This window comes from Molossus molossus, unplaced genomic scaffold (assembly GCF_014108415.1).
Source record: "Molossus molossus isolate mMolMol1 unplaced genomic scaffold, mMolMol1.p scaffold_m16_p_7, whole genome shotgun sequence".
NCBI classification, from domain to species: Eukaryota; Metazoa; Chordata; class Mammalia; order Chiroptera; family Molossidae; genus Molossus; species Molossus molossus.
Window position 1 is genome coordinate 55,290,681 of NW_023425401.1, and position 27,197 is coordinate 55,317,877.

Genomic DNA, 27,197 nt, shown 5'->3' on the forward strand with positions numbered 1-27,197 from the left:
CCCTGGGGATACCAACTTTTAGGGCAAATTAGATCAGTGTTTAAGAGCTTTGGAGTTAGACAGCCTGTTATTAGCATTGTGACCTAAGGCAAGTTATTTCACCTCAGTTCCAGCATCTATAAAATGAGCATAACAATAGCAGAGTTAGAACAGTGCTTTCTATTTTTAGTTTCCTTAAGAGATCTGTGAATAAAGAGCTGCCCAAAAAGGTGAAGGAGGAGGAGCTCTAAGGTACTATGCAAGAGAGAATTTCAGAGATCTTTCATGTCAGATTCTGCTAATACGACTGTAAGATAAGGTATGTAAAGTAACCGGTGATACTGGGGCTCCTACAGCCCCCCTAATGCGTATTATTTGGAGTACATAGAACGCTCAGCACCAAGCCCCGGTGGATTCCACGACCGCTTCGAGGAGTGTCATTCCCTTCATGGCCACAAGGTGGTATCTTCTTTCTCCTCTGGGACCTCCCACGCTCCCAGGTCACGACCCCGGAAGCACATCGTCCACCCAGTGCCCAGCGGAGATGGCGGCGGCGGGTCGAGCGACGCTGTTGCTCGCGGCGCGGCCGCGGCTCTGGGCGTTCGCGAAGAGGTTCCAGGTCGGAGGCGCTGCCGGACGGGTGAGCTGTATTCTCCTAGTCTGGGTGCCGCCTGGGGCCGGGTCGGGCCGGACTCCGTGCGGCGGACTTGAGTCACGCGCGCCCTTCCCCGCCCTGGCTTCAGCGCCGTCCACCGCAGCCCCGGCGGGGAGGGCCCGGCCTCCTCGAAGGGGACTCGCGGGGCACCGGCCGCCTGGGACGCGTAACTCCCGCCGGGGCCAGGCTGCCTTTGACCGTCCGCCGCGCGTGACCTGCAGTGACTTGTGGGGGGACCCCGGCCACCAGCCCTTCGGCCACCAGTTACTGAGGAGTGCGTGCCGATTACTAAAAACACAGTGGTTGCCAACTGCGGGGGATGAAAAAGTGAGATGGTTTCTATCCCCCAAGTTCAGTTTTTGCCTAAGACTGAACATCCGCAGCTGGGCTTCCTGCGAACCGGGGTAGCTAAAGGAAAATTTTGTCTGTATGTGCATTTTTCTCACCAGAGCCTCTGACTTTCCCCACGTAGGTGGGACTTGAACATTTTATAAAGGAAAAGAAAAACAGGACAGACGAGTATCCATAGTCAACAAATCTGTCAGCCGGTGTATACCTTAAGCATCTGCCCTTCTTCCTATCTTCTCTTTTTCAACTTTTTTCAAACCTTTCTGCTTTTCTCAAACAGTGAAAACCCAGATATCATTTCAGTGTTGTGTATACTTATTTTTATTTTCCTTTCTTGGCCTTTTCTCCTCTATGATGAATATCAAGCATTTCTAGGAGGTATTGAAAGAAAAGCAGTTTCTCTCTGGATAATGATAACTGCTTTTTTTTTTTTAAGGCTTGTTTGTAGGCATTTTTCTGGCTTTAGGAGAGGGTTGATTAAGGCAGGAAGGTTCCTAGGCAGCGGGGTGGATCCCAGTGAAACAAAAGTTAAGGAGGGAAGAATACTGTATAGAGAGAGCCTCTTTGATATAGATTTAGGTTTTTAAGCAACATTGACTGTCAGAATAATGATGTGTTTTGGTTCCTTCCCCCCATTGCTCCACCTCCAACCAGTCATATTTTGGAGGGAACAGATTGAGAAGTACACAGGCTGCTACACAAGTTGTTCTGAATGTTCCCGAAACACGAGTGACACACTTGGAGAATGGTCTCAGAGTGGCTTCTGAAGATTCTGGTCTCTCAACATGCACAGTAAGTGATTCAGGCAATCACTGTTTGTGTGACTCCTCCTGAGGAAGGAGCAAATTGTTGATTGTAATCTGTTTTTTAGTTGGCTGTTGGTTGAAAAATTATGGCAGTTGCATTGTCTTGACAGGTGACTCTCACTTGTGAGTCTTTCTTCCATTGATGCTTCCATACTGGTGCATTTGTACCTTGTTTAAGTGTCTACATCTGGCGTTTGTGGCCTATTGTTGTACTATTTATTGTTAGTAATGTTGATAGTGATGAAAGAGTTATATTTGCTGGGCTACTCCGTGCCAGATATTTGTACATACTCTATCTTATTTGATCTTTAAACCAGTTCATTGTATTAGGCATCATTACATCCTTTTTTTAGTTGAGGAACATGTTCAGAGAAGTTAAATGGTTTTGTCTTATGTCACACAGCTAATACATGCCCGAGTCCAGATTTGAACCTGTATTTGACCATCTCTGATATTCTTTATACTGTAGTTGTTAATGGCTGTAGTATAAGTTGGACTGAGAATCTGGATCCTCAGTGAAGCATCCAGCTTCTGGATGACTAAAATTTTTAAATCTCAGAGTTCATAGGATGTACTGTCCATCCACTCAAGTCGAGAAAACTTTAGCGTTAAGACTACATTTGTCAGAAAAAGGAAGGAGCCTTTCTCCCCACCTCTACTATCATTTCTCCCAAAGAAAGAAAATGATAATTTACTTAATTGTTCCTTGGTTACATTAAGGTTGGGCTCTGGATTGATGCTGGAAGTCGATACGAAAATGAGAAGAATAATGGAACAGCTCACTTTCTGGAGCATATGGCTTTCAAGGCAAGTTGTCAGATATATTTTATAAAAATGTATTTTTAAAGAGACTGTCAGCACAAAATTTCGTTGTAAGGCAAGAAAAACTACTTCAACAGTGTAGCATGTTTTATTTTTATTATTTTTTAAATATTTTATTTTTTTTCCAGAATAATTATCTGATGTAGTTCTAATTGCTCTGTAGAGTTGAAACAAAGATTTTCTCTTGGGATGTAGAGTCATCTAAAATATACCACAATTTCTGAAGCTTAATGTACTTTAAGAAACTAAATTGAGTCCTTGCATGAAACTGACATAGACTTACATCCTCATAGTCATTGTCTGAAGTGTTTAGAGCAGATAAGGCATAAAGGAAGATATCATAATTTTTCTCCCCTCCTTTATTTCAGGGCACCAAAAAGAGATCCCAGTTAGATCTGGAACTTGAGATTGAAAACATGGGTGCTCATCTCAATGCCTACACTTCCAGAGAGCAGACTGTATATTATGCCAAAGCATTTTCTAAAGATTTGCCAAGAGGTATTGTTGTTATTTATACTGCAGATATGTAATTTTCACAAGGGTTAAGAACATTTACTACTGTTTTTATTATGTCTGTTTTGAAAGGGTAATCCCCAGAAATGTAAAAAAAAAAAAATTATATATTTTTTTCTCCCAATATGACAAATGATATCAAATATTTATAGGCTGCAAGACTTGTGTAACCAGATTCAAGAATACTTCCTCCAGCGCCATACCTGTGTAGTGAAACATTTTTAATTGTTTTTATTTATTATTTATTATTGCCTACTGTTTTTTTCTTCCTCACTTTACCTGTTATCTGAATTTTTTATTTCTATAAACCTGAACAGGTTTTATATCTACTGAATGCTGAGATTTGTTTGTTTTTTTTCTTTATTGATTTTAGAGAGAGAGGAAGGGAGAGGGAAAGGGAGAGAAATATCGATGAGAGAGAACATCGATTGGCCGCCTCCTGGCCCACAACCTGGGAATGTGCCCTGACTGAGAATCAAACTGGCGACCTCTTGGTGCATGGGTCGACATTCAACCACTGAGCCACCCCAGCCAGGCTGGGCTTTGTTTTTTGAACAAAATTTACTTACTTCTATTTTTTATATATTTTTTAATACTCACCTGAGGATACGTTTTATGATTTTAGACAGAGAGAGAAAGAGAAACATCGATGTGAGAGGAACATTGATTAATTACCTCCCATACGTGCCCCAACTGGGGATCAAACCCACAACCTAGGTATGTGTCTTGACTGAGAATGGAACCTGCAGTCTTTTGGTGCACAGGAGGGAGGACGCTCCAAGCAAGTGAGCCACCCGGCCAGGGCAAAACTTGCTTACTTCTTTATTGCATTTGTAAGTTCTAGATCCTCATCCTGGAGTGTACCTCTTTCTGACCTTTCCATTAATTTTGTAAAATATGTTTTTATTGATTTTTAGAGAAAGAGGAAGGGAGAGGGAGAGAGAAATAGAAACATCAATGAGAGAGAGACACATCGATTGGCTATGTCCTGCACGCCCCTTACTGGGAATCGAGCTGGAAACGTGGGCATGTGCCCTGACTGGGAATCAAACCAGTGACCTCTTGGTCCATGAGTCAATGCTCAACCACTGAGCCACATCAGCAGGGCTCTATTAATTTTTTTTTTAGTCATTTTATTTGAACTAAAAACAAAAATAAAACAGTTAACCCATTTCTCCCACTCTCTATCTCTGGCAACCACCAATTTGTTCTCTGTATGTGTGAGTTTGGTTTTTTCTTTTGGCCTTTTTTTGGATTTCACATAAAAGAGAGATCATAGGGTATTTGTCTTTCTCTGTCTGACTTATTTCCCTTAGCATAATGTTCCTGAGGTTCATGTTTTTACAAATGGCAAGATTTCCTTCTTTTTTTATGGTTGAATCATTCATTCACTCTTTGATTGACACTTAGATTGTTTTCATATCTTAGCAATTGTAAATAATGTGGCAATGCATATGAGGGTGCATATATCTTTGTAGGTTAGTTTTTCATTTTCTTTGGATGAATATCCAGAAGTAGAATTTCTGGATCATATGCTAGTTCTGTTTTTAATACTTTGAGGAATTGCCATACTGTTTTCCACAATGGCTGCACCAATTTACATTCCTACCTCACCCGAGGACTTTTTTTTTTTCATTTTTTGTTCGGATAGAGTGGGAAGGAGAGAGAGGGGGGGAGAGAGAGAGAGAGAGAGAGAGAGAGAGAGAGAGAAACATCGACGTGAAAGGTACACGCCGAGTGGCTGCCACCCGCATGACCCAATCAGGGCCGGCGACAAACTGCAACCGAGATACGTGCCCTTAGCGGGAACTGAACCCGGGTCTCTCTGGACCGCAGGCTGATGCTCCAACCCCTGAGCCAAACCGGCCAGGGCTTTTTCTTGTCTTTTTGATGGTAATTATTGTAATGGGTATGATGAGGTGATACTGTGGTTTTGATTTGCATTTCCTTGCTGATAGTGATGTTGAGCATCTTTTCATTTACCCGTTGGCCATCTGTATTTCTTCTTTGGAAAGATGTATATTCAGATCTTTGGTTCAGTTTTTAATTAGATTGTTTTTCTGCTGTTGAGTTGTATGCTTTCTTTATATATTTTGGATATTTGCCCCTTATCAGATATATGATTTGCAGATATTTTTTTCTCATTCAATAGGTTGCCTTTTGTCGATGGTTTGCTTTGTTGTGTAGAAGATTTTTAGTTTGAGGAAGTCCCACTTGCTTATTTTTGGTTTTGTTGCTTTTGGTGTCAGATTAAAAATATTGCCAAGACATATGTCAGGGAGCTTACTGCCAATGTTTTCTTCTAGGAGTTTTATGGTTTTGGGTCATGTATATATATGTGTATAATATATATATGTGTATAATATATAATATATATATAATTTTTTTAAAATGTTTTTATTGATTTTTTTAGAGAGAGAGGAAGGGAGAGTGAGAGAAACATTGATTGGCTGCCTCCTGCACATCCCACACTGGAGATCTAGCCCACCATCCAATCAAGCCCAGTCTAGCCCAATCCCCAGTCAGTATCCTGACTGGGAATTGAACCCAGACCTCTCAGTCCATGGGAGCCACTGAGCCACACTGGCTGGACAGTTTCAGGTCTTATATTTAAGTCTTTATCCATTTTGAGTTGATTTTTGTTTATGGTGTTAGAGAGTAGTCCAGTGTCATTCTTTTGTATGTATCTGTCCAGTTTCCCAAACACCATTTATTGAAGGGACTGTCCTTTCCCCATTGTGTGTTCTTGGCTCCTTTGTCTTAGATTAATTGACCATATAAACGTGGGTTTACTTCTGGGTCCTCTACTTTATTCCATTGATCTGTGTGTTTGTTTTTATGCCAACACTAAACTTTTTTAATTACTATAGTTTTATAATATAGTTTGAAATCAGGAGCTTGTTGCCTCTAGCTTTGTTCTTCTTTCTCAAGATTGCTTTGCCTATTTGGGGTCTCTTGTGGTTCCATACAAATTTTATTATTCTATTGTTCTATTATTATGAAAAGTGCCATTGGAATTTTGATAGGGATTGCACTGAATGTATATTGCTTTGGGTAGTATGAACATTTTAACAATATTAATTCTTCTAGTCCACGAACACAGAATGTCTTTCTGTTTGTGTCTTCATTGTTCTTTCATCAGTGTCTCACAGTTTTCAGTGTACAGGTCTTTCACTTCCTTGATTAAATTATTCCTAGGCATTTAGTTCTTTTTGAAGCAGTTGTAAATAGGATAGTCTTAATTTCTTTTTCTGATAATTCGTTATTAGAGTATAGAAATGCAACAGAGGTTTGAGTATTGATTTTGTATTCTTCAACTTGACTACATTTATTAGTTGTAACAGTTTCTTGATGGAGTTGTTAAGGTTTTCCATATAAAATATTGTGGTATGTTTAGTGACAGTTTTACTATTCCTTTCTAATTTGGATGCCTTTTATTTCTTGCTCTCGCTAGGAGTATATGCCTTGTTTGTTACAAAACCTCTTGGTCAAGAGCAAAATAAGCAGGTGTTTACTTATAAGATTATTGGTTATTTTTATAACAATAAAATATATTTTATTTTTATTTTGTAGAAATAAAATAATTATTCTGAAAGTGTAGCATGCCCGTTTGTTGTAGTTACCATGCTACTAGGGTGTTTTGAATTTCTTAAAGGAAAGGTATGACACAAAACATTTTCCCAGTGGTAGAATTAGTAACTAAATTTAGCTAACTGGTGAAATTATTGTTTTAGTGCTAACTGGTGAAATTATTGATTTTTAAGGACCTTGTATAGTTGTAGTTATTACTTTGGTAATTTGGATTCCTAATAGACTTTTATTAATAATGTTTGAGATTTTACAAGTACTTTTGTATATATTATATTTTGTGTACATATTATGGTTTTTTTTTTTTTAATTGATTTTTTTAGAGAGAGGAGAAAGGGGAGAGAGATAGAAACATTGATTGACTGCCTCCTGCATGCCCCTCACGGGGTATCAAGCCCACAACATGGGCATGTGCCCTGACTGGGAATCGAACTGGGATGACGCTCAATCCACTGAGCTTCACCGGCCAGGCTGTACATATTATCTTATTTGATATGCATGGTGAATGAAGCCAGTGAATAAAGTAGGTGTCTCCACTTTGCAGTTGCAGAAATTGAGGTCCAGATTCTAACTTGCCTAGGATTATATAGCGAGTAAGTGGCTTACTGTGGACTCAAATGCAGGTCTTCTCACTCAGATTCACTGTGCCAGGTTGCCTTGTCAAAACAACACAACACAACAAAAAACCTACCACCTGCAGTTACCTGCTTGGTAGCCTAACTTATGCATAAAACCAGTAAAAATGACAGAAGTGGAGGGTGTGTTGGTTTGAATTGCACAAATCATAGGTAAGGTTTTTATTGATTTTCTTAGAAACCATTTTTGTCCCAGGACTCATTAGAGACTAAGAGCAAAGGGCCAGGCCAGTTACTGTAAAGGGTTGTTCCTTTTAGCCTGTCTACTTTTTTTACACAAAGAACAGAGGGAAAACAAAATGGGGCTAGAGAAAGGAGAGGAGGTAGGAGACATTTTTTCCCCCCTTCCTGGCTCTGGATGAGAGGAACAGCCCCTACAAGTGGGAGTGGAAAAGCAAGTAGGCTGTTTGAGGAATTCAAACTGAAGTGCTCTCTGAAGCAGCTCCCTCTTTGGAAGTTTGCTTGAGTTTTTATTTCATCAGTCCAATGAAGCCTTGTGTGTGAGGTAATAATTAGATGTTTATTTAGGCAAGTGGTCTCCAGACTTTTGTGATCACCCACCTTAGTGGTAAGAGGCTTGATCATCATATATTCTCAATATAGGTATATTTATAAATTAAATACATGTATCAGTATACTAACATATATGATATTAAATATACATTAAAAAGAAAATTATGATTCAATCATAAATACTAGGCATTATGAGCTCCCCACTTTGACAAATACCAGTCTAAACTATCAGTTACATATGTTGGAGGGTTAAATGTCTGACTTTGGGCTCTTAACCCGTCTTGGCCTCTGATTCTTTTGTCCGGACAAATGGATTTTATTTGATTTTACAGATAATTTTTTTCCTTTGATCATGATCTCAGCCCCAGCTTACTCTAGCAATATGTTTTATCATTTTGGGCAGTATACAGAGGTAATTAATTACAGGAAGTACTTAGTATTTGAACATAATTGCATCTGAGACAAAGCATCTTATTTTTTTTTTGTTTTGTTAATCCTCACCTGAGGATATTTTTCCATTGATTTTTAGATAGAGTGGAAGGGAGGGAGGGAGAGGGAGAGAAAGAGAAACATCGATGTGAGAGGGACATAATGATTGGTTGCCTCCCACACAACTCTGACTGGGGCCGAGGATTGAACCTGCAACCTAGATACGTGCACTTGACTAGGAATTGAACCCATGACCCTTTGGCCCATGGGACGACACTCTAACTGCTGAGCCAAAGCATCTTAAAGTGAACTTAAACAACAGAAGTTTATGGTAGATTAAAAGAAAATTAAATTAGCCCTGGCCGGTTTGGCTTAGTCAGCAGTGGTTCTCAACCTTCCTAATGCCGCGACCCTTTAATACAGTTCCTCATGTTGTGGTGACCCCTAACCATAAAATTATTTTTGTTGCTACTTCATAACTGTAATTCCACTACTGTTATGTCTTAGGTGACCCCTGTGAAAGGGTCATTTGACCCCCCAAAGGGGTTGCGACCCACAGGTTGAGAACCACTGGCTTAGTGGTTTGAGAGTCAGCCTGCAGACCAAAGAGTCTTGGGTTCAGTTCTGGTCAAGGGCACATTCCGCCTTTGTGGTTCGTTCCCCAGCCCTGGTTGGGGCTGTGCGGGAGGCAACCAATTGATATGTCTCTCTCACATCGATGTTTCTCCCATCCACCCCTACCCCATCCCCCACCACGCCACTCTGTCTGAAGATAAATGGAAAGTATCCGGTGAGGATTAAAAAAGTAATAATAAAAGAAAATGAAACTGAAGATTATAACTTTGTTTTATATTTACTAAAATTTAGATCGCAACTACATACTAATTCAAGAATAAGATTTTCTTTATTGAAGAGGTATATAATTTTTCTGAGAAAATTGCTTAATAGCATATATAATATCCTTCAGTTCATTTTTGGCTTTTTGCAAATTAGGGTCATTTTTATATAAATATTTGATGATTTCATCAGTTTTTCCCAAGGGTCACTTTTAATCCTTTGATAGTCACATGTATCTCTTGGTACCTATCCTTTTCTTCAAATGTTAACTGCTTTGTTATATCATTTGTCAGTGACTTTGGTAATCGTAAGAATTTAGCCAACATTGACCCAATGGGTGGAAATAGACAAGAGAATTAAGTTAAGTGGGGAAGGATATTTGTGAGGACACTAATTCTGTAAGTGGTTCATTGGTGGCATATTTTAGATTATGATGATTCTTGGCTTGTTTATGTAGCAGCCTCATCACTGTGGGAACGTGGATAGTAAATACTTGGGGGATATGAAGTTCCTGTACATACCTAGATATTCTGACTAATATGACTACTTTTCTACTTGTAATTTTCATACAGTTTACACATATGCAGATATTTATGACATTTTTGAAATGGTTGTAGGTAGAGTTATTAAGTGTTGTGGGACCTCTGTCAGATTTAGGAATTTTCCCTAAGCTCTTGTATACCACAGGGTATATTTTACATTTTAAATATTTTAATAGTCCTTTTAGATATATCGAGTGTATAGAAAAATGTGTTTCTTCTCAGTTTAATTATTTAGTCAGTATTGAGTGATGGTATTACGGTTTCTAGTGCTAGTTTACTAGATTTCAATAGTGAAAATTAAGATTCTTAGTGTTTCTTACCTTTTATTTTCAATTAGCTGTAGAAATTCTTGCTGATATAATACAAAATAGCACATTGGGAGAAGCAGAGATTGAACGTGAACGTGGAGTAATCCTTAGAGAGATGCAGGAAGTTGAAACCAATTTACAAGAAGTTGTTTTTGATTATCTTCATGCCACAGCTTACCAAAATACTGCACTTGGACGGACAATTTTGGGACCAACTGAAAATATCAAGTAGGTATAATTCTCAAATTTTTTTTTCTTAAAATACATTTTTATTGATTTTTAGATAGAGAGGAAAGGAGAGGGAGAAAGAGATAGAAACAACAATGTGAGAGAGAACCCTTGATCAGCTGCCTCCTACATGCCCCCCACCGAGGAATCAAGTCCACAACCCAGGCTTGTGCCCTGACCGGGAATTGAACTGGTGACCTCTTGGTGCATGGGTTAACACTCAACCACTGAGCCACACTAGCTGGGCTCAGATTTTTTTTGAGAAAAACTTACGAGTTGGGACTTGCGATCAAGATGGCAGCGTAGGTAAATGCGGTATCATGTCCTCCCACAACCACATGAAAGTTACAACTAAACTACAGAACAACCATCATTCAAAACCGCCTGAAATCAAGCTGAATGGAAGTCCTACGACTACGGAATTAAAGAAGCAGCCGCTTTGAGAGTCGTAGGAGGGGCGAAGGCGGACGGACCGGTCCCACATCCACGTGTGGTGAATAAAAATCAGGAGATACCTGGGCTGGAAGGTCCTCCCTGAGGACTGAGGGGTCCCAGTTCCACATCAGGTGCCCCACTCAGAGTTGCAGTGCCAGGAAGACAATCCCATAACTTCTGGCTGGAAAAACCAGCGGGAACAGGCTCAGGGAGGCTGAGGCGACTGGACCCAGGCAGCTCCTCTTAAAGGGCCTGCGAACGGACTTATCGGTCTCATTCTTTAAGCTTGGAGGGGAAGCAGCTCAAGGGGCTCCAGAGACATACAGGGACTGAGCTGTTTGGCATTGGAGCAAGGGCTGGGGAGGGGGCTTTTTCCAGGATAAACATGCTGTCAGAGGCCTTTGTTCCTTTGGTGAGCCCTTCCCTGGGGCAGCAGACATATCTGGGACTCCAGCAACCTGGCTCAGACTGGTTGCCCCGCCCTTGTGATTCCCTGAGGCCCTGCCCCACCCAACTTTCAGGCCCACCCAAGCTGTTGCCAGTTGCTTAACCATAGGATTGGCCTGTCTTGGATCCTGCTTCAGGTTTTTCTAAATTCTTTCAAATGAGCAGCATCTGGTCTCAGACAGCCCCATACCTTCCGTTAAGTAATACATAGAAACAAACACAGGGAGGCAGCCAAAATGAGGAGACAAAGAAACAGGTCCCAAATGAAAGAACAGAAAAAATCGCCAAGAAAAGAACTAAGCAAAATGGAGATAAGCAACTTAACAGATGAGTTCAAAATACTGCTTATAAAGATGCTCAATGAACTTAGTGAGAACATCAGCGAACTTAGTGAGGGCCTCAAGAGCATAAAAAAGGACCAACAATGGAATCTGCAAACAAAATGAACAGGCAGAACAGAAACATTCTCATAGATACAGAAAACATTTTGTTGGTTGCCAAGATGGAAGGGGGGTTGGAGGAATGGGTGAAAAAGGTGAAGGGATTAAGAAGAACAAATTGGTTGCTAGACTGACAAACCTCAAAGGGAAACGGGGTATGGGGGGTGGGAAGAAATAAACCAAAGAACTTTTATGCATATATGCAATACCAATGGACACAGACAACAGTGTGGGAGAAGGTGGGAGGGGGGGCAGTGGGGAGGACTGGGTCAATGGGGGAAAAAGTGAACATCTAATACATTCAACAATAAAGATTAAAAAAAACAAAAACAGTTAAGAATAAAAAAAAATTAAATTTGGTTAAGGTTTCCTTTAAAAAAGAAAAAGAAAAACAAGTTGTGAAAATTAACATTCATAAACATTCAAAAAGTGTGTTTAAAAAAGTAATTTTTCTCCCCTGATAATCTGAATGAAATTGTAGTTACACTTGAGCCCTTTCTAACTTCCAGCTCTCTGGGCTCCTAATTACTGGAAAAAACAAGTGATGGTATCATATCTTTTTTTCTTGGTATAAAAAAATTGAAATTATTTGATATTTGTTGCGCCAATGCCCTTTTTCTCACTGTATTTAACTTAGATTTCCTTTAAGGTCTAATTTAATTTCAGGTTGTTATGTGAAGATCTGTGCTTTTTAATTTCATTTTAATATTGCTTTTCTTATTCCATTTTACAGATCTATAAATCGTAAGGACTTAGTGGATTATATAACTACACATTATAAGGGGCCAAGGATAGTACTTGCTGCTGCTGGAGGTTAGTTGATTTAAATTTCTATTATAGTAAAACCTCAATATAATGGACTAATTTGGGTGAGGAAGTGTCAATAAATCTGAAAGTCTTATATAATAAAATAGGTTTTCCTTATGCATGTGTTAAAATATTGACAAATTAGTTTACTTGTTTTTACTTATGTAGACACATTTGTGTAATTAAAATTAAGTATGGATGAAAAGTTTAATTTCACAGAAGTTTTTTATATGTATTACTATAACTTTAAATTATACTGAATAGGTCTAGTAAATACGTGCATTCACCATCATCGTGAGGAAACTAATGTACACGGCTGAGGTGTGGCTTAGTACAAGTCATCAGCCTGTATGAGTTAAAAGTGCTGCAAAGCCCTGACCAGTTTGGCTCAGTGGTTAGACCGTCAGCCTGTGGACCAATGGGTTGTGGGTTTGATTCTGGTCAAGGGCATGTACCGGTTCGTGCCTGGCCCTGGTTGGGTTGTGCGGGAGGCATCTAGTCAATGTGTCTCTCTCACGTCGATGTTTCTCTCTCCCTTTCGCTCGCTCTCTCACTCCTTCTCACTTTCTCTATGATAAAATGTAAAAATATCCTCCGGTGAGCATTTTAAAAATATATATATATAATAAATGTTTTAAAAAAAAGTGCTGCAAAGAGTCATGTCACGTGACAACAGAACCAATTACCGAGAGATGTGGTATGATCACATGCTCATCAATTGGCAAACATTGTTTATGAGTGGTGACTCTTGTATTTAAATATGTAGACTATAGTTGTAGATATGTAATATTTATTTATGTCAGCAAAGTTAGTACATTTTTTTTCCAATAAATGGCCTATTTGCTAAAATTTGTTTAAAATAACAATGAATTAATAACAGGGTGTACTGTACTTTTGAACAGAATGATGTGTTTATCAGTTTGATCCTGTTGGGAGATGTCCTAAGAGTATTTACAGAGCCAATTGTTTACTGTGTTGTATAAGGGGAACCAAACTTCCCCTTTATCTTCTTTACAGTAGAGTTTTTAAATAGAAAAATGCATGGACATAAGTGTACGTACACAATGAAATTTACTTGCAAGAGAAGGGCATGAGTAAACTGGGAGACAATGACACTTGGAAGATACTGCTCTGTAGTTTGGGAATCCTTCAAGATTTTAAATTATTTCCTAAGAACCAGGTTCATCCTTGGTGGAATGTGTATGTTATGTCCTTTAATTCTTTCATAGTAGATCTACAAATTAGTGAGAAGGGGAAGTACATAGGGAACCATGAAAATATTTAATGGGAATCCCACCATGCCAAACTGGCCAGGGCTAGAATCTAATTCTTAAGTTTTGGATAGCAAGTAGTAGGTGTTTGGATAGTTAGTGATGTATTCAGAAATTTAAATTAAGTTATTTTGTTCCTGAATTCTGATAGAGTTCAGAGAAAAGCATATCTGTGTATCCAGCTTTCTTTTTTTTTTGGTATGTGCCCCTAGTGGGAACCGAACCCGGGACTCTGGTCCGCAGGCCGATGCTCCAACCGCTGAGCCAAACCAGCCAGGGCATATCCAGTTTTCTTTAAGTATTAGAGCTCATATTTATATTTTCCACTTTAAAAAATTTAAAAAGTGACCTTTTTTTTTCTTGCTAGTTTGCATTCTAAGACTTAATGACTTAATGTAACATGAATTCAGAATGTGGTATTTTCAAGCTGTCTTCTATTTTCCTGTGAATCCACTGGTATATTGATGAAAACTGTCAATTGCTCTATAGAGTAACAAAGCTGGGCAACCAAAAGCATTTATAACAACACCAAGGATAAAAGTGTGCTGTTTGAGCTTACTCTTAAATGGTTTTAGCGAGTGCAAATAGTTCATGTGTAACCTATATCACATTATATCACCTTGAGCTGTTGTGAACAACCAAAGTATTAGCAGTTAGTTGTCTGCTTTAGATTGTACTGCTGCTAGATATGTGAACTATTTTCCTTTAATTTAGGAGTTTCCCATGATGAACTGCTTGACTTAGCAAAGTTTCATTTTGGTGACTCTCTATCCACACACAAAGGAGAAATACCAGCTCTGCCTCCCTGCAAATTCACAGGAAGTGAGGTAGGGCAAGCCTCCTAAACTAGTAGTTAGCCCTTTGAGTTTCTTGTGTTGTATTTATGAATGAGTATACAAAATGTGCATGTTTCTAACAGGAGTGAAATGGAAGAGATGAAATGCTAAACTGAAACTCAGAAAAAGGGAAGAGGATGGACTTACTTGCTTATGTTCCTTACAATTCTGTATTAACCACCTATTTTTCCTAAGGAAGCAAGATTTTCTTTTTAATTAACTAATTTATTTTTGTTACAGATGTTTCTCCTTTTTCTTCCACTGACCCCCCCCCCCACTCCCCGCCTTGTCCCTAGCTTTGTTGTCCATGTCCATTGTTCATGCACACGTGCATATAAGTTCTGTGGTTTATCTCTCCCCCACCACCCCCTCTTCTGGGGATTGTTGGTCCGTACCCCACTTCTACGTCTCTGGGACTACCCCATTCCTCAGACTGTTATGTTCATTATATTCCACAAATAAGTGAGATCATATGATACTTGTCTTTCTCTGTTTGGCTTGTTTCGCTTAGGATGACACTTTCCAGGTCCCTCCATGTCGTCTCAAAGGATAAGAGATCTTTCTTTCTTACAGCTGCATAGTACTCCATTGTGTATATGTACCACAACTTTTTTATCCATTTGTCTACTGATGGACATTTGGGCTGTTTCCAGATCTTAGCTATTGTAAATAGTGCTGCTACGAACATGGGGGTACATATATTCTTTCTGATTGGTGTTTCAGGCTTCTTAGGGTATATTTCTAGAAGTGGGATCACTGGGGAAGCAAAGTTTTAAGGGCATTGTTATAATTTGGTCTTTTGTGCTTTTCTTTGGCACTATGTCCATTTATAATATTTTAAGGTATAACAGTCATCTTTTATTTTAAAAACACCCCAGATTTTGACTTTCACATTAGGTTTACTCTTGGCTAAGTTCTTTCTTCTGCCCATTAGAGCCAGAACTTGCAGAAAATCAGCTGTTTGTCAGCTATAGTTTGCTACATTATGAATGATACTCAAAGTAGTGTCTGGAAGGAGGCCTGATGTTGGCAGTTACATATAACTGTAGCACTGGCAGTACAAAAATAAGCCTATGATGTCAGTATTAGCTTAAATTTAGATTTAAAAAATTCAGATCAACAAACACAAAAGAATGATTTCTACCAGTGAAATAATGTACTCCTCTTTTACCAGGTAACCATCTGGTGGTTGCGTCTATAGTATTTCAGATGGAGACCTTTCGGTAGAAGTCTTTCTCTAACTCATGCAATTCTTCTAGATTAGATTGTACAATGTAATGAGGCCTAATAGTTTAAGAAACACAATAACAGTCATGGTGAGCATTTTAACTTTGCAATTAATGGGATTGGTGAATTTATTCCTTTCTTGTTAAGCATGTTATATGGTGGTTATCTTAACTAGATTCGAGTCAGAGATGACAAGATGCCTTTGGCACACCTTGCAATAGCTGTTGAAGCTGTTGGTTGGGCACATCCAGATACAATCTGCCTCATGGTTGCAAACACACTGATTGGCAACTGGGATCGCTCTTTTGGAGGAGGAATGGTAAGTGATTTTAAAAGTGTTTTTCCATAATAATGACAAGATAGAAAACTCTGTACTATGAATTTGACTTTTAAAATATAAATTGGTCTTGATTGCATCCTGGGCCAGAATTTTTTTTTTCTTTTGCCATAAAGTTTATTTATTAGTGGGATGATTGGCAAAATTTGAATAAGGATAGAAGAATTTGTTACTAGTACTATATCAATGTTATATTCTAATTTTAGTGATTGTTGTGAAGTTAATTTCCTTGTTTTTCATAAGTGCACATTAAAAAATGTTTAGGGATAAAAAACATCACATCTGCAAAGAACTCTCAAATAGTTGAAAAAAATATGTTAAAAAGTGATAAACATGGTAATGTAAGAATTGTTAGGTAATTTAAATAAAGGGAATTCTTTTTACTGTTTTTGTAACTTCTCTGTAAGTTTGAAATTACTTCAAAATATGAAGTATATATTTATACTCAAAGATTTCAACAGAATACATTTCATATCTTAGGTTTTACATGCAATATAATTTAAAATCTTTAAGGATACATAGCCAAGAGCCCTACAGATAGGGTTGATGACAACAGTGTGTTACTTTAGAAGTGAGTGCAACTACTATTTAATTATAGGGATTCATTGCTTTTTACATTATGAATTTTTCTGGGGATGCATTAAGCTGGTGAGATAAGTATAATTCTTAGTCTCATTGAATTTTAAATTTATTATTGAGATAGATGTTGATGGACAAAACTGAGAAACTCAGCCTCTTAAAGCATTCCCTATTTGCCTCATATCTCATTATTATTTTTGGAAATTTGGACATGTATACCTATAGCTCTTAGACAATTTTTTTTCCCCCTTACAGAACTTATCTAGCAAACTGGCCCAGCTCACCTGTCATGGCAACCTCTGCCATAGCTTCCAGTCTTTCAACACTTCCTACACAGATACAGGATTATGGGGAATCTATATGGTTTGTGAACCAACCACTATTGCAGACATGCTACATGTTGTTCAGAAAGAATGGTGAGAAAATAAGTCTTACCCAGAATTCCCATTTTAAACTAGTTTCCTCTTTACACTGTTGGTGGTGATTATTTTTTGATGAGCCATGTTTTTAAAGATCACAGATATTTCTTTTAAGTCTGTGAAACTGAACTAATTCCATACTATTGAAAATTCTTTAAGAAGATTAATTTAGAAAGGAGATCCTAAAAGTTTAAAATGTTTAAATGCCAACTAGAAGTTTGGAAAATATCTCAAACTTTCCTCCACCATTTCCTTTTCTCCACCATTATTAAATGGCTCACATCTCTCTAAATCTAGTTGACTGGGGTATAATTATTAAGTATCAGGTTCAAGATAAATTCAGCTGGATTCTTTTGACAAACTAATTACCTACTGACCTATCCTCTAGCATATCAGAGCCTAGCAAATGGGGATTCATGAAGTCTCACAATGGTTATAGTATTTCTCAAAATGTGGTTACCTATTTTTATATTGTATTGAACCTGTTAGTTATACCATTTTCAGAACCAGGAAAATAATAATAGATTAGTTTTTGCTTAGCTATTGGGATCATCAGTTATTTCAAATTTTTTATAAGTTGAAATCAATAATAATTGTATAATAATACATATTCTATGTATAATAATACATAGAATATAGCATCGTGTCTTTCTTTAGGTGATTAACATAAAACCCATATATTCAAACTACTTGACATTTTGATTTTTCCACCTGGTTTTTAGGATGCGTCTCTGTACAAGTGTCACTGAAAGTGAAGTTGCACGAGCCAAAAACCTCCTGAAAACAAACATGTTGTTGCAACTTGATGGTAAGAATAAAGATGTAAGTTCTATTTTCATATGGTTGAGCTATATTCCAATTCTTAGCTTTTCTTTCTCTTTGAAAAGGTTCCACTCCAATTTGTGAAGATATTGGTAGGCAAATGTTATGCTATAATAGGAGAATTCCCATCCCTGAGCTTGAAGCAAGAGTCGATGTAAGTAGTTCTTCCATACTTACTGTTGGGTAGTGTGTAAAAATATTATTAGAGCTCTGGCCAGTTTGGCTCAGTGGTTAGAGCATGGGCCTGCGGTACAGAGAGACCTGGGTTCGGTTCCCGCTAGGGGCGCATGCCTCAGTTGCAGTTTAACCCGGCCCCGGTTGGGTTGTGTGGGTGGCAGCCACTCCACGTGTCCCTTTTACATTGATGTTTCTCCCTCTCTCTCCCTCCCACTCTATCTGCAAAAAATACAAATTAAAAAAATATATTATTAGAAAAGCTAAAAATATGTATCATTCCAGGTATAGAATTTGTCTCAACTACAAAAAGCTCTGAATGCTAGTATCTTCTCTGTTTCAGGCTGTGAATGCTGAGACAATTCGAGAAGTATGTACCAAATATATTTATGATAAGAGTCCAGCTATTGCTGCTGTTGGTAAGCCTGGCCACTTTTCTCCTATGCCGAAAGTTGGCTAATACTTTCCTTTTTGTGAGTTTTAACTTTCTTTTCTTTTAATCCTTAGGTCCCATTGAGCAATTACCAGATTTTAACCAGATTCGCAGTAATATGTGCTGGCTTTGTGATTAAAATCCTCCTAATCAAAATATTTTGAAAATGTATATTTATAAAACAGATGCTGGCAGGTTTTAAACTATCAATTCCCAAAGGAAAAAAATAAAAATGAACATACATACTTGAAAATTTGAATGAAATACTGCATCAAACTTTCAAAGGATAAGACTACCACAGCAAATGGTAGATCTGAGAAATTATGCTGGAACAGCACACTTTCAAGTTATCATAAGTATACTTTTAAGAATGAAAATTTGTGAAGTATTTTCAGTTTTATTATAAAAATGCACACACAACAAAGATTGTCTTGTCATTTCTTGGCTCTACTTGCATTCAGTACTTGCTCTTGAGCAGCTTTCTTTGCTTTTACCATCTCGACGAGTTCCTAGGAAGGGGGAGAGTGTTATTTAGAATTGGTAGGCATTTCCAGTATTCTGTATACATATGTAAAACATTCAAATTGGATAAACCTATAATGAAAGATGCTACTGAAGGCTGATTTTTACGAACTGCCAGAGCTCTGAAAGTTTCTAAGTTGGTCATTTCTTTGTAATTTTGGCCCCATGGCTATTGAAATAAGCAAAAATCTGAAGGCTCAAAACATTTACAACCTTATATCGTTTCATGCAATCCTTCTTTGTCCTGCCAGGCACTGCTTCTGCTATTTTTTCCCATCTTTCAGGTGTATTTACTGGGTATGTTTTCAAGGCTTGTTCCAAAAGTTTCTGTTCTTCTGTTGTCCAAGGGGTGAAATCTGTGCATGGACCTGTTTAAGAAAAATTTTTATTTGAAAATCATAGTTATAGAAAAATGTCACGGAACACCTTTCCAATGAGTCTTTTGGTACACCAGGTATCTTGGCAAGTGCCCATTCAAATCTGTGATGTGTAATTTTAAACAAAACTTAGATATGAGACACATGAACCTCTAAGCATTAATTAGGGGAGAAAAAACTTTAGATAGCTCACACCCCCAAAAAATATCTCAAAGTCTTCTTTTTAAATTTTGATTTCAGAGAGAGAAAGGAAAGGGGAGAGAGAGATTTGTTGTCCCACTTATATGTGCTCTGACCAGGGATTGAACCCGCAACCTTTGCCTATTGAGACAATGCTGTTCGTGGCCAGGGTCCCTCAAAGGCTTTTAAAAGTACAATAGGAAATATCTGCCTTATGTTTGTTGGTCTCTTACCACCTAACATTACACTTATCAGAGTTTTCTTAAACATCAGATTTAAATTATACAGTTGGGTTGTTGGGTTAAAAACACAATCACAAGTCATTTAAGGTTTCTGATAAATCTAGTTCCTTACAGGATAGTGAAAAGAGCTAGCTTCACACCTCACAGTTACAAAATTTTTAACTACATGAGGTCTTGGAAACCATTCTCATTTTATACTGGAGGGAACAACTAGCAAAATTGAGCCAAGTGCCCAAAGTTTCAGTGCTGTAGAGGCAACGTGTTCTAGTGTGGCTCTTTCACATCTGCTGAAGACTTATGGAGCCAATACTAAGCACCTACACTAAACTAATCATTTTATTGTTTGAGAAAACATCTCATACTCAGAAATATAGTTCTTCCTAAGAATATACATTTTACACATCTACTTCCATACGAAAGTGTTAAATGGTTAAAAAGTTGATTTGGTTATTCTAAGTTAGTGGATACTTGCAGTTTACTTCAGACCACATAGCGAAAACACAGCAGCACTGAAAATTGCTTCCTGTGAGATCTGGTACCGTGGGAAGCCTAGAAACCTAAGTTACTTCCCAATTAAAAACACACACAAACATACACCATTACAAGTTAATACCACCACATACCTACTCATAACAAGGCACAGAACTTATATTTATATTTGAAGATTAGGAGCTTTTTTTGAAGTCAGCTTTTAAGCTACAGGCAGCCGTTAGTAGAATTTCCTTTTACTGGTCTGCAGCCCACATTCAACACCATAGATTTGATTCATCTCTCTAGGAGATGACATGTAATTATTTTCTGCTGTTCTCCAATTCACAACACCAAAATAAAGGGAACGTGTTGTAAAACTCGTATGAGGAATCACTATTCAAAATAGGGTGCCACCTTGCTGTTCATTGGTTCAATTGAAGAGAGAGGGGACTGTCCATTAAACCCATTAAGGAGGTAAAGGAGTCATGCCCATCAGTCCTGCCCTCACAGGGTCACCTGTCTCTCCTCACAGAGGACTGGCTGCACCACCCTCAGTGTCTGCCTCCAATATGCAAACAGGTCCCATATATAAGGGCTGAGAACAGAGCCCCTCATACCTGCATGTTGTATGCTTTTTATGGAGGACGTAAGGGAGCAGGAGAATAAACCACTTAAGAACTGCCCGCCCCTCCCCCCCCAGGTATTCTAAACTTCCACTTGGTTACTTATCTTTCTTAAAAGAGCCAAAGTAATGCCCAGCCTAGACACTCCCCCCAAAAGAAAAATCACCCCTGATTTTTGCAACTGCAAAATGATTTTTTCCCTCTAGAACATAAGTCTCTTAATATTTTCAAACTAAAATTTTGAGATAATAAAAACAATCTTAAGAATACAGGAAAAGTGGAACTGTTAGAGGATAGGGAGAGGTTAACATGTAAAAGACAAAACCATTAGTTAATCCCAAAACATATTTGGAACTCATCTGGAAAGCACACCCCAGGTTAGCTTAGTTTAAGGGAGAAAGGACTGGCTCACAAATGCATGAAGTGAAAGAACTTTTTCAAACTTTGTCAGTAACTCAACAATGTCACATCCCAGAACACATACATGCATGAACAAAAGTTTCACAAATAATACTTACAAAGTAGGTGTAATACTCTGATATTTTCTATTCATGACTCATTAAATATATTTCATGGCCCTCTTATGAAGGAGGTTTAGGGAGGCTGGGTCATGATGTATAGTTTGAAACACACTGGTCCAGAGCAATCAAATTAGCTAGAATACCCAAGAAATCTCAGCACCCTAACAGTTTTTAACTTTTTATTTTGAAATAATTTCAGAAGAGTATAAAGAATCCCCGTATGGTCTACCCCCATTCCCCACATGTGAACATTTTACCATGCTTGCTTACTCTATATACACACATATTTGTTCTGAAGCTGCAGACATGCTGCTCCTTTATTCCTGGGCACTTAATGTGGTTTTCCTTAAAAACAAGGACCTTTTCTTACATAGCATATTTTTCAAAGTCAGGAAATTGACATTGACAAAATACTATTATCTATTCTGTAGACCTGATCAAATTCCAATTGTCCCAATATCCTTTAGCACTGATTTGTAAAATCTGGTTAACAAAACAAACACAGCCTCTCCCCTAATGGCATTTGAAATGGAAGAACTGCGATTCTCAGTGGTTGCTTCACATCTTTCAGTCTAAACACTATTTCCCAATCATTCTGAACACAGACTTTAGGTCTTGTATATCTTCACACAGTGTGCATACCTAGCTAGCATTTTCCACTTACAGAAAAAATTTAATTACCTTCAAATCGTTCTGAAGGTGTTGCATTGTCTGCTTGAGGTACCACTCCATGTTCTTTTTTAAACTTATCAAAAGCCTTTTTGTTTATGTCATCTTTTTGATGAGGGTCTGAGGAAGGGAAACAATTTAATACATTACAGATAATCTCATTTAGTCTTTCACTAAACTGTATCACAGATTACTTTAAAATACTCAAGGTAGCAAAGAAACTGATTTGGCAAAACTAACCAAGTTTTTGAAGACTCTTTGCTTTGCTGATAACATCTTTGGCAGTTCTCTTGACTCCAGAAGAAGAATGTATGTTCATGTAATTAGCGATAACTTCCCATCTAGAAGCAATCAAAACAAAAACCAGAGTGACCCTAGCATTTTTTTAATGCAGAAGGGTTAGCTATATCTATAGAACTGGATCTAAATTGGTGGTCTAATTATCACTATTGCCTGGACTACAGTTTTAGCTTTTCATAAGTTTAAATCAACTCTATAACCTATATAATCTTGGTTTCAAGTCTATACAAAATCTTAAAGATTCTGTGTACAAATCAACAGAAATAAAACCACACATTTGTGTATCCCACCATTTGGACACATACTTAATGATACAAGTGATTCTGAAAACAACTTTAGTTTCCTTATCTACAGAATGAGCGAGTCTGGATCTCTAAGGCTTCTGAGTCTAAACTCAAAACTTTGCAATAAATTCCGGTTTGAGGTGGGAAGTAACAATGAATTAAGACTATGAACACAAACTCTAGTCCCTAATACAAGCCATGATGGAATAAGCCAACTTAACAGTCAAGGTTTGTCTCATGATTTTTAATTTCTGAGACACTGATGAAGCATCCTGCTGTATGTATGTGTGTGTGTTGGTGTAAGCTGATAAGACTAGAAGGTTCAAAATGCACTCTGCTCTTCATTCTCCACTGTGGCACAGAATTCAGTGGAAGGCAGTCCAGACTCAAGCCTGTCTCCGGAAGTTCCCTGCTATAACCAGTGCTGTTCCTTGGATGCTTGTCTACATTATACTCAGGCTTCAGTATGTTGAAATTTAGTTAAAATCAGTACCTTGAATTTGTTCCAGCAGGAAAGAGGTTCACAGCTTTAATTAGTAATTGCAGATCATCTTCTGACCAGTTTTTACTGCCATTTCCACCTCCACCAGTTGACTTCTCCGCATTCTTAGATGCTTGTCGCATACGAGCCTCAGCTTCCTCTTTCTCTTTTCTAATTTGCTCATTTATTTCTTCTATCTACACAAATATAATAGGTCATTCAGGGATATAAAGCATCTTGCCACTCTACACTCCCTTGCTGGTTGGGGTTTGTAGTTTTCAACTCTCTCAGTATTATCCTGACAATGACCCAGGCCAACCCACAAACCGGCATCAGCTTTTCACTCTGGCTTTTGTCACTCTGGATTCCAGCTGCAAAGTTCAGCTTAAGGAACCAAGAACCAAACTCCACCTGACTTACCTTATATTTATATCATGTGACTTCTATTTGCCTTGGACACCACTCGTCAAGTCTACAGTCACTGGGTTATTCTCCCACACAAAGCCATTACAAACCTCTCTTTAAGCTCATACCCACTCTTTCAGCAGATAATTTTTTCAGTTATTTTTCTATAAAAAGGTAACAGCAGAGCAAAGTGGTCTATTTTATCTAGAAGCTCTACCCTTTACGTTATCACAATCTACTGTCAAACATGCACAAGTAAAAATAGAAAACCTTTACTTGACCTTGTCATTTCTGTGGTTATCTTGGAGTCACCTTGGACTCATTTCCTCACTTCAATCCCTCAGAAACAGTCACCAAATCCCAATGATTCCAATGTCATCATCACTATCCCAGTCCAAGCCCTTCCAGTGAGATTCTTGTAAATAATCTCTTGCATTTACCTAAAACATCCTGTCTACCAATGCCAGATTAATACTGCAGTGTTAACCCTTTCCTACTCAAAGATCTGCGGTAACAGAAACTACTCATGGTATTAAAAACATGCTTAATTTGGCCCCTCCTTTCCTAACCAACTTCTTATCCCCTTAACTTTCTACTGTTACCTATATTTACATGCTGTTGCCCTGACCTTCATTTCCACTGTCTATCCTTCCAGACTGGTTCAAACCCTTCACTAAGACTTTCCTGACCACTCTGACCCAGGGGTGGCACCTCCTGTCTAACCTACAGCATTTACTGCTGTGGGCCCTCCATCGTTTGGTCCTTAGGCTTCTTCTCTTCAGCATAATTGTTCCTTTGTGGCAGCAATAGAATTAGGCATTTCTATGAATCACGTGGGCATAGAGCTATATACAGTAGGTACTAATACTTGTACTGAATTTAATTTCTGGGCCTGTTTCCTCATCTGTAAAATAAAAGGCACAGACTAGACAGAGAAATATATCTCTTGGTTCTAAATATTACAGTCAAACCTCGGTTTTCAAACATTTCCCATTTTGAACAGTTTGTTTCTCAACCTGACAATGCTTTCATGCTGAGACCTGTCACGAGTCAGGTGACAGACAGGAGAGAATGTGCAGATAGGAGTCAGTTTACCGCTGTTAACACCTCAGGAAATTGTGCTGTGAATATTTTTGTTTTTCTGCTGCTTATTATTAAATTTTCATTTTTTACTGTACTTTTTATTTCCTTTTTGTTAAATTTTCATTTATATTTTATGTCCTTTCTGTTTTTAAAATGTTTATTTATATAAAGACTAAACAGTACATTACACATGTACTGTATATAAGAAACATTAAACGGAATCATTTGTGGGTTTGGACTGGATTAATTCAATTATTTCTAATAGGAAAAATGTTTTGGTTTTTGAACAGCTTTCCGGAACAAATTAAGTTCGAAAACTGAGGTTCCACTGTATTCTCCTACAAAAATGCTCAAGGAATAGCCAAAACAATTATTTTTTTCTAAGAATGATTAAAAAAAAACAACAAACCACTGTGATTAATGTGGTAGGACACCACAAACCAAACATTATATACTGTAACCATATCACTGAATGCAATTTAAATCATTAATACCACTTACTATAAGCAAAGCAGAGTGGGGGACTCAAAGAGAAATGCTCTCTGCCCTCCTAGTAACTTATATGTTAGGTGGGAAAATACTGAGGTGAAAGCAATTCTATAAGCAGAATTAAATGATAAATACCAATAGAAGTGATGTGTTCTTCTATTACCTGTTTTTCCAGAGCAGCCTTTCCTACTTCTTTTGTAGATGATGTGAGTGTTTCATTCAAGCACTGTAAACTAAGGGGAAAAAAGGGATGAAACTTTATCTTAAACCCAGGAAAAGACGTCAATGTATTTTTAAATTTTAATTTTTATTTATTGATTTTAGAGAGAGGAAGAAAAAAAGAGAAGCACTGATTTGTTGTTCCACTTATTTATGTATACATCAGTTGATTCTTTTATGTGCCCTGACCGAGGATTGAACCCACAACCTTGGCATATCCGGAGGATGCTCCAACCGAGCTACCGGCCAGGGCTGAAGACTTCAATGTTAGTTCTGTAGTTATACCTTGCTAATTCAAGGCGATCACAAAGTTTTTCCACTTCTTCCATCATTTTAACACGTTCTGCCTCATTGTCAGAAAAGTGATTCCAGGTCTAAAAGTATAAACACAAACATTTTCATCTTATATCTACTGACACTCAAAAAATACATCCATAAATACAATTACAAATAGTGAAGTTCTCAAGATGACCTTCTGACCATCCACAATTATACTTAAGGTGGTACCTCCCACCTTAAGTATAACAAGGCATTACCAAGTGAGTGGGAGAGCAAAACAAAAATGGTGATGGTGCAGAAGACCTCTGGATATTATAAAAGAACAATTTCTCTGAGAACCACTTAAAAATCAAATTCTGTATGATGACTCAAACCGAAATCCTTTTGTTAGACTTCATGTTCTATCTAGGGTGTGCTGAACTAAAAAGTTTCCCGGAAATTTAAATTTACTGAAATTAAAAAGATAATGTGTTAAGGAATAGAGGTATTGGAAACTTCTATTAATTAAAGATTATGCTTAGAATAGAACACCGTGATGTACCTGGATGTACACAAATTGGAGAGTGCTTCCCATGCTGCTGACACTTATGTCTCCCATTCCTCACTTTTCTTTGCTCCTTAAGCCATGCAGTTTGGCTCTCACTAAGGTTCCAATATGTCTTACTGCTGATACTTCCCTAGGCTTCCAAAAGCACTACTGATTTTCTTCCTACCTATCCGGGTCACTTCTTCTCAGGCTCTTCTTCCTCAGTCAGTATCTTTACTATTGGTGTTTGCCAGGGTTTCACTCTCCACTCTCCCTAGGCAATCTCATTTACTCACAAGGTTCCTAGTGCCACTGAGATATGGATGATCCCACTCTTGAATTCCAGACTTGTACACACCGTCACCTACCTTCATTTGAGTGTCTGCGCTCAACATGCCTGAAACTGAAATCGTCAATTCCCCCTGCTGTTTCATCCTCCTTTGTTTTCTATTTTATTGAATTATACCATCACCCACCTATGCAAGAAACCAGGACATATATTAATCCTCCCTCCTCCTCCACTACCTCCAACCTATAATTGCTACTGAACAGGTAGCAGCCTATTCTGCCTCCTAAATGTCAGTTCATTTCATCTACCATTTTCTATTCCTACCTTAGTTCATGCCAGAATACTCTCACTTGGATTATAGCAAGAGATTCCTAATTGGTTTCTCTAACTCCAGTCTTCTCTCAGCGTCCTCATCAAAACCAACTCAGGATCAGATTTAAACTAGCAAGACATGTAATGTCCTCCAAGATCTGGCTCCTCTTTACCTCTTGAGCTGCCTCTGGCTCATTAAACCCCGCTCCTCTGAAACTGCATTCTCTCAATGCTCCTTGGTCTTTCATGGCTAATCCCATACAACTCTGCTTTACCTAGCTAAATCCTACTAGATCCAGAAAGCCTTCCCTGATTACCTTTCCGGTACCTTCTCAGCCTAGTCGTACTCATCTTAAAGTGTTAGAAATAGCTGTTTATCATTCTCCATCATTAGCCAGTGGAGTCCTTTAAGGCAAAGACTGTGTCATCATTTTATCCACATCAATTATAACTGCTTGGCACACAGAAAGTGCTCATCAGATATTTGATAAATGA

At 38.1% G+C, this 27,197-nt stretch overlaps 2 protein-coding genes across 6 annotated transcripts in view; one reads left to right on the forward strand and one right to left on the reverse strand.

Annotated features, from left to right (window-relative positions):
* Positions 1–523: 523 nt before the first annotated feature.
* On the forward strand, positions 524–18,857 carry PMPCB (peptidase, mitochondrial processing subunit beta). Of its 2 annotated transcripts, XM_036246693.1 has the most exons (13): positions 524–619; positions 1,637–1,774; positions 2,509–2,595; positions 2,979–3,108; positions 10,005–10,203; positions 12,259–12,338; positions 14,318–14,430; positions 15,842–15,985; positions 16,838–16,998; positions 17,724–17,809; positions 17,889–17,977; positions 18,341–18,416; positions 18,505–18,857. In XM_036246693.1, exons 1-13 carry the CDS (start codon positions 524–526, stop codon positions 18,567–18,569), a joined length of 1,464 nt encoding a protein of 487 aa, XP_036102586.1. In that variant the 3' UTR covers positions 18,570–18,857. The 2 variants fall into 2 exon arrangements, with proteins under 2 accessions (XP_036102586.1, XP_036102587.1); XM_036246694.1 differs by lacking the exon at positions 2,509–2,595 and having other exon boundaries at positions 18,505–18,856.
* Positions 18,858–18,864: 7 nt separating this feature from the next.
* Positions 18,865–27,197, reverse strand: part of DNAJC2 (DnaJ heat shock protein family (Hsp40) member C2) — a 33,984-nt gene continuing 25,651 nt past the window's right edge. For all 4 annotated transcript variants that reach the window (XM_036246688.1, XM_036246689.1, XM_036246690.1 and 1 more), the window contains 7 exons: positions 25,582–25,670; positions 25,241–25,310; positions 23,113–23,297; positions 22,276–22,376; positions 22,048–22,155; positions 19,166–19,320; positions 18,865–18,939 (listed from right to left, as the gene is read on the reverse strand). In XM_036246688.1, the coding sequence (XP_036102581.1) occupies positions 18,865–18,939; positions 19,166–19,320; positions 22,048–22,155; positions 22,276–22,376; positions 23,113–23,297; positions 25,241–25,310; positions 25,582–25,670 (783 nt within the window). The remainder of the gene's footprint in view (positions 18,940–19,165; positions 19,321–22,047; positions 22,156–22,275; positions 22,377–23,112; positions 23,298–25,240; positions 25,311–25,581; positions 25,671–27,197) is intronic.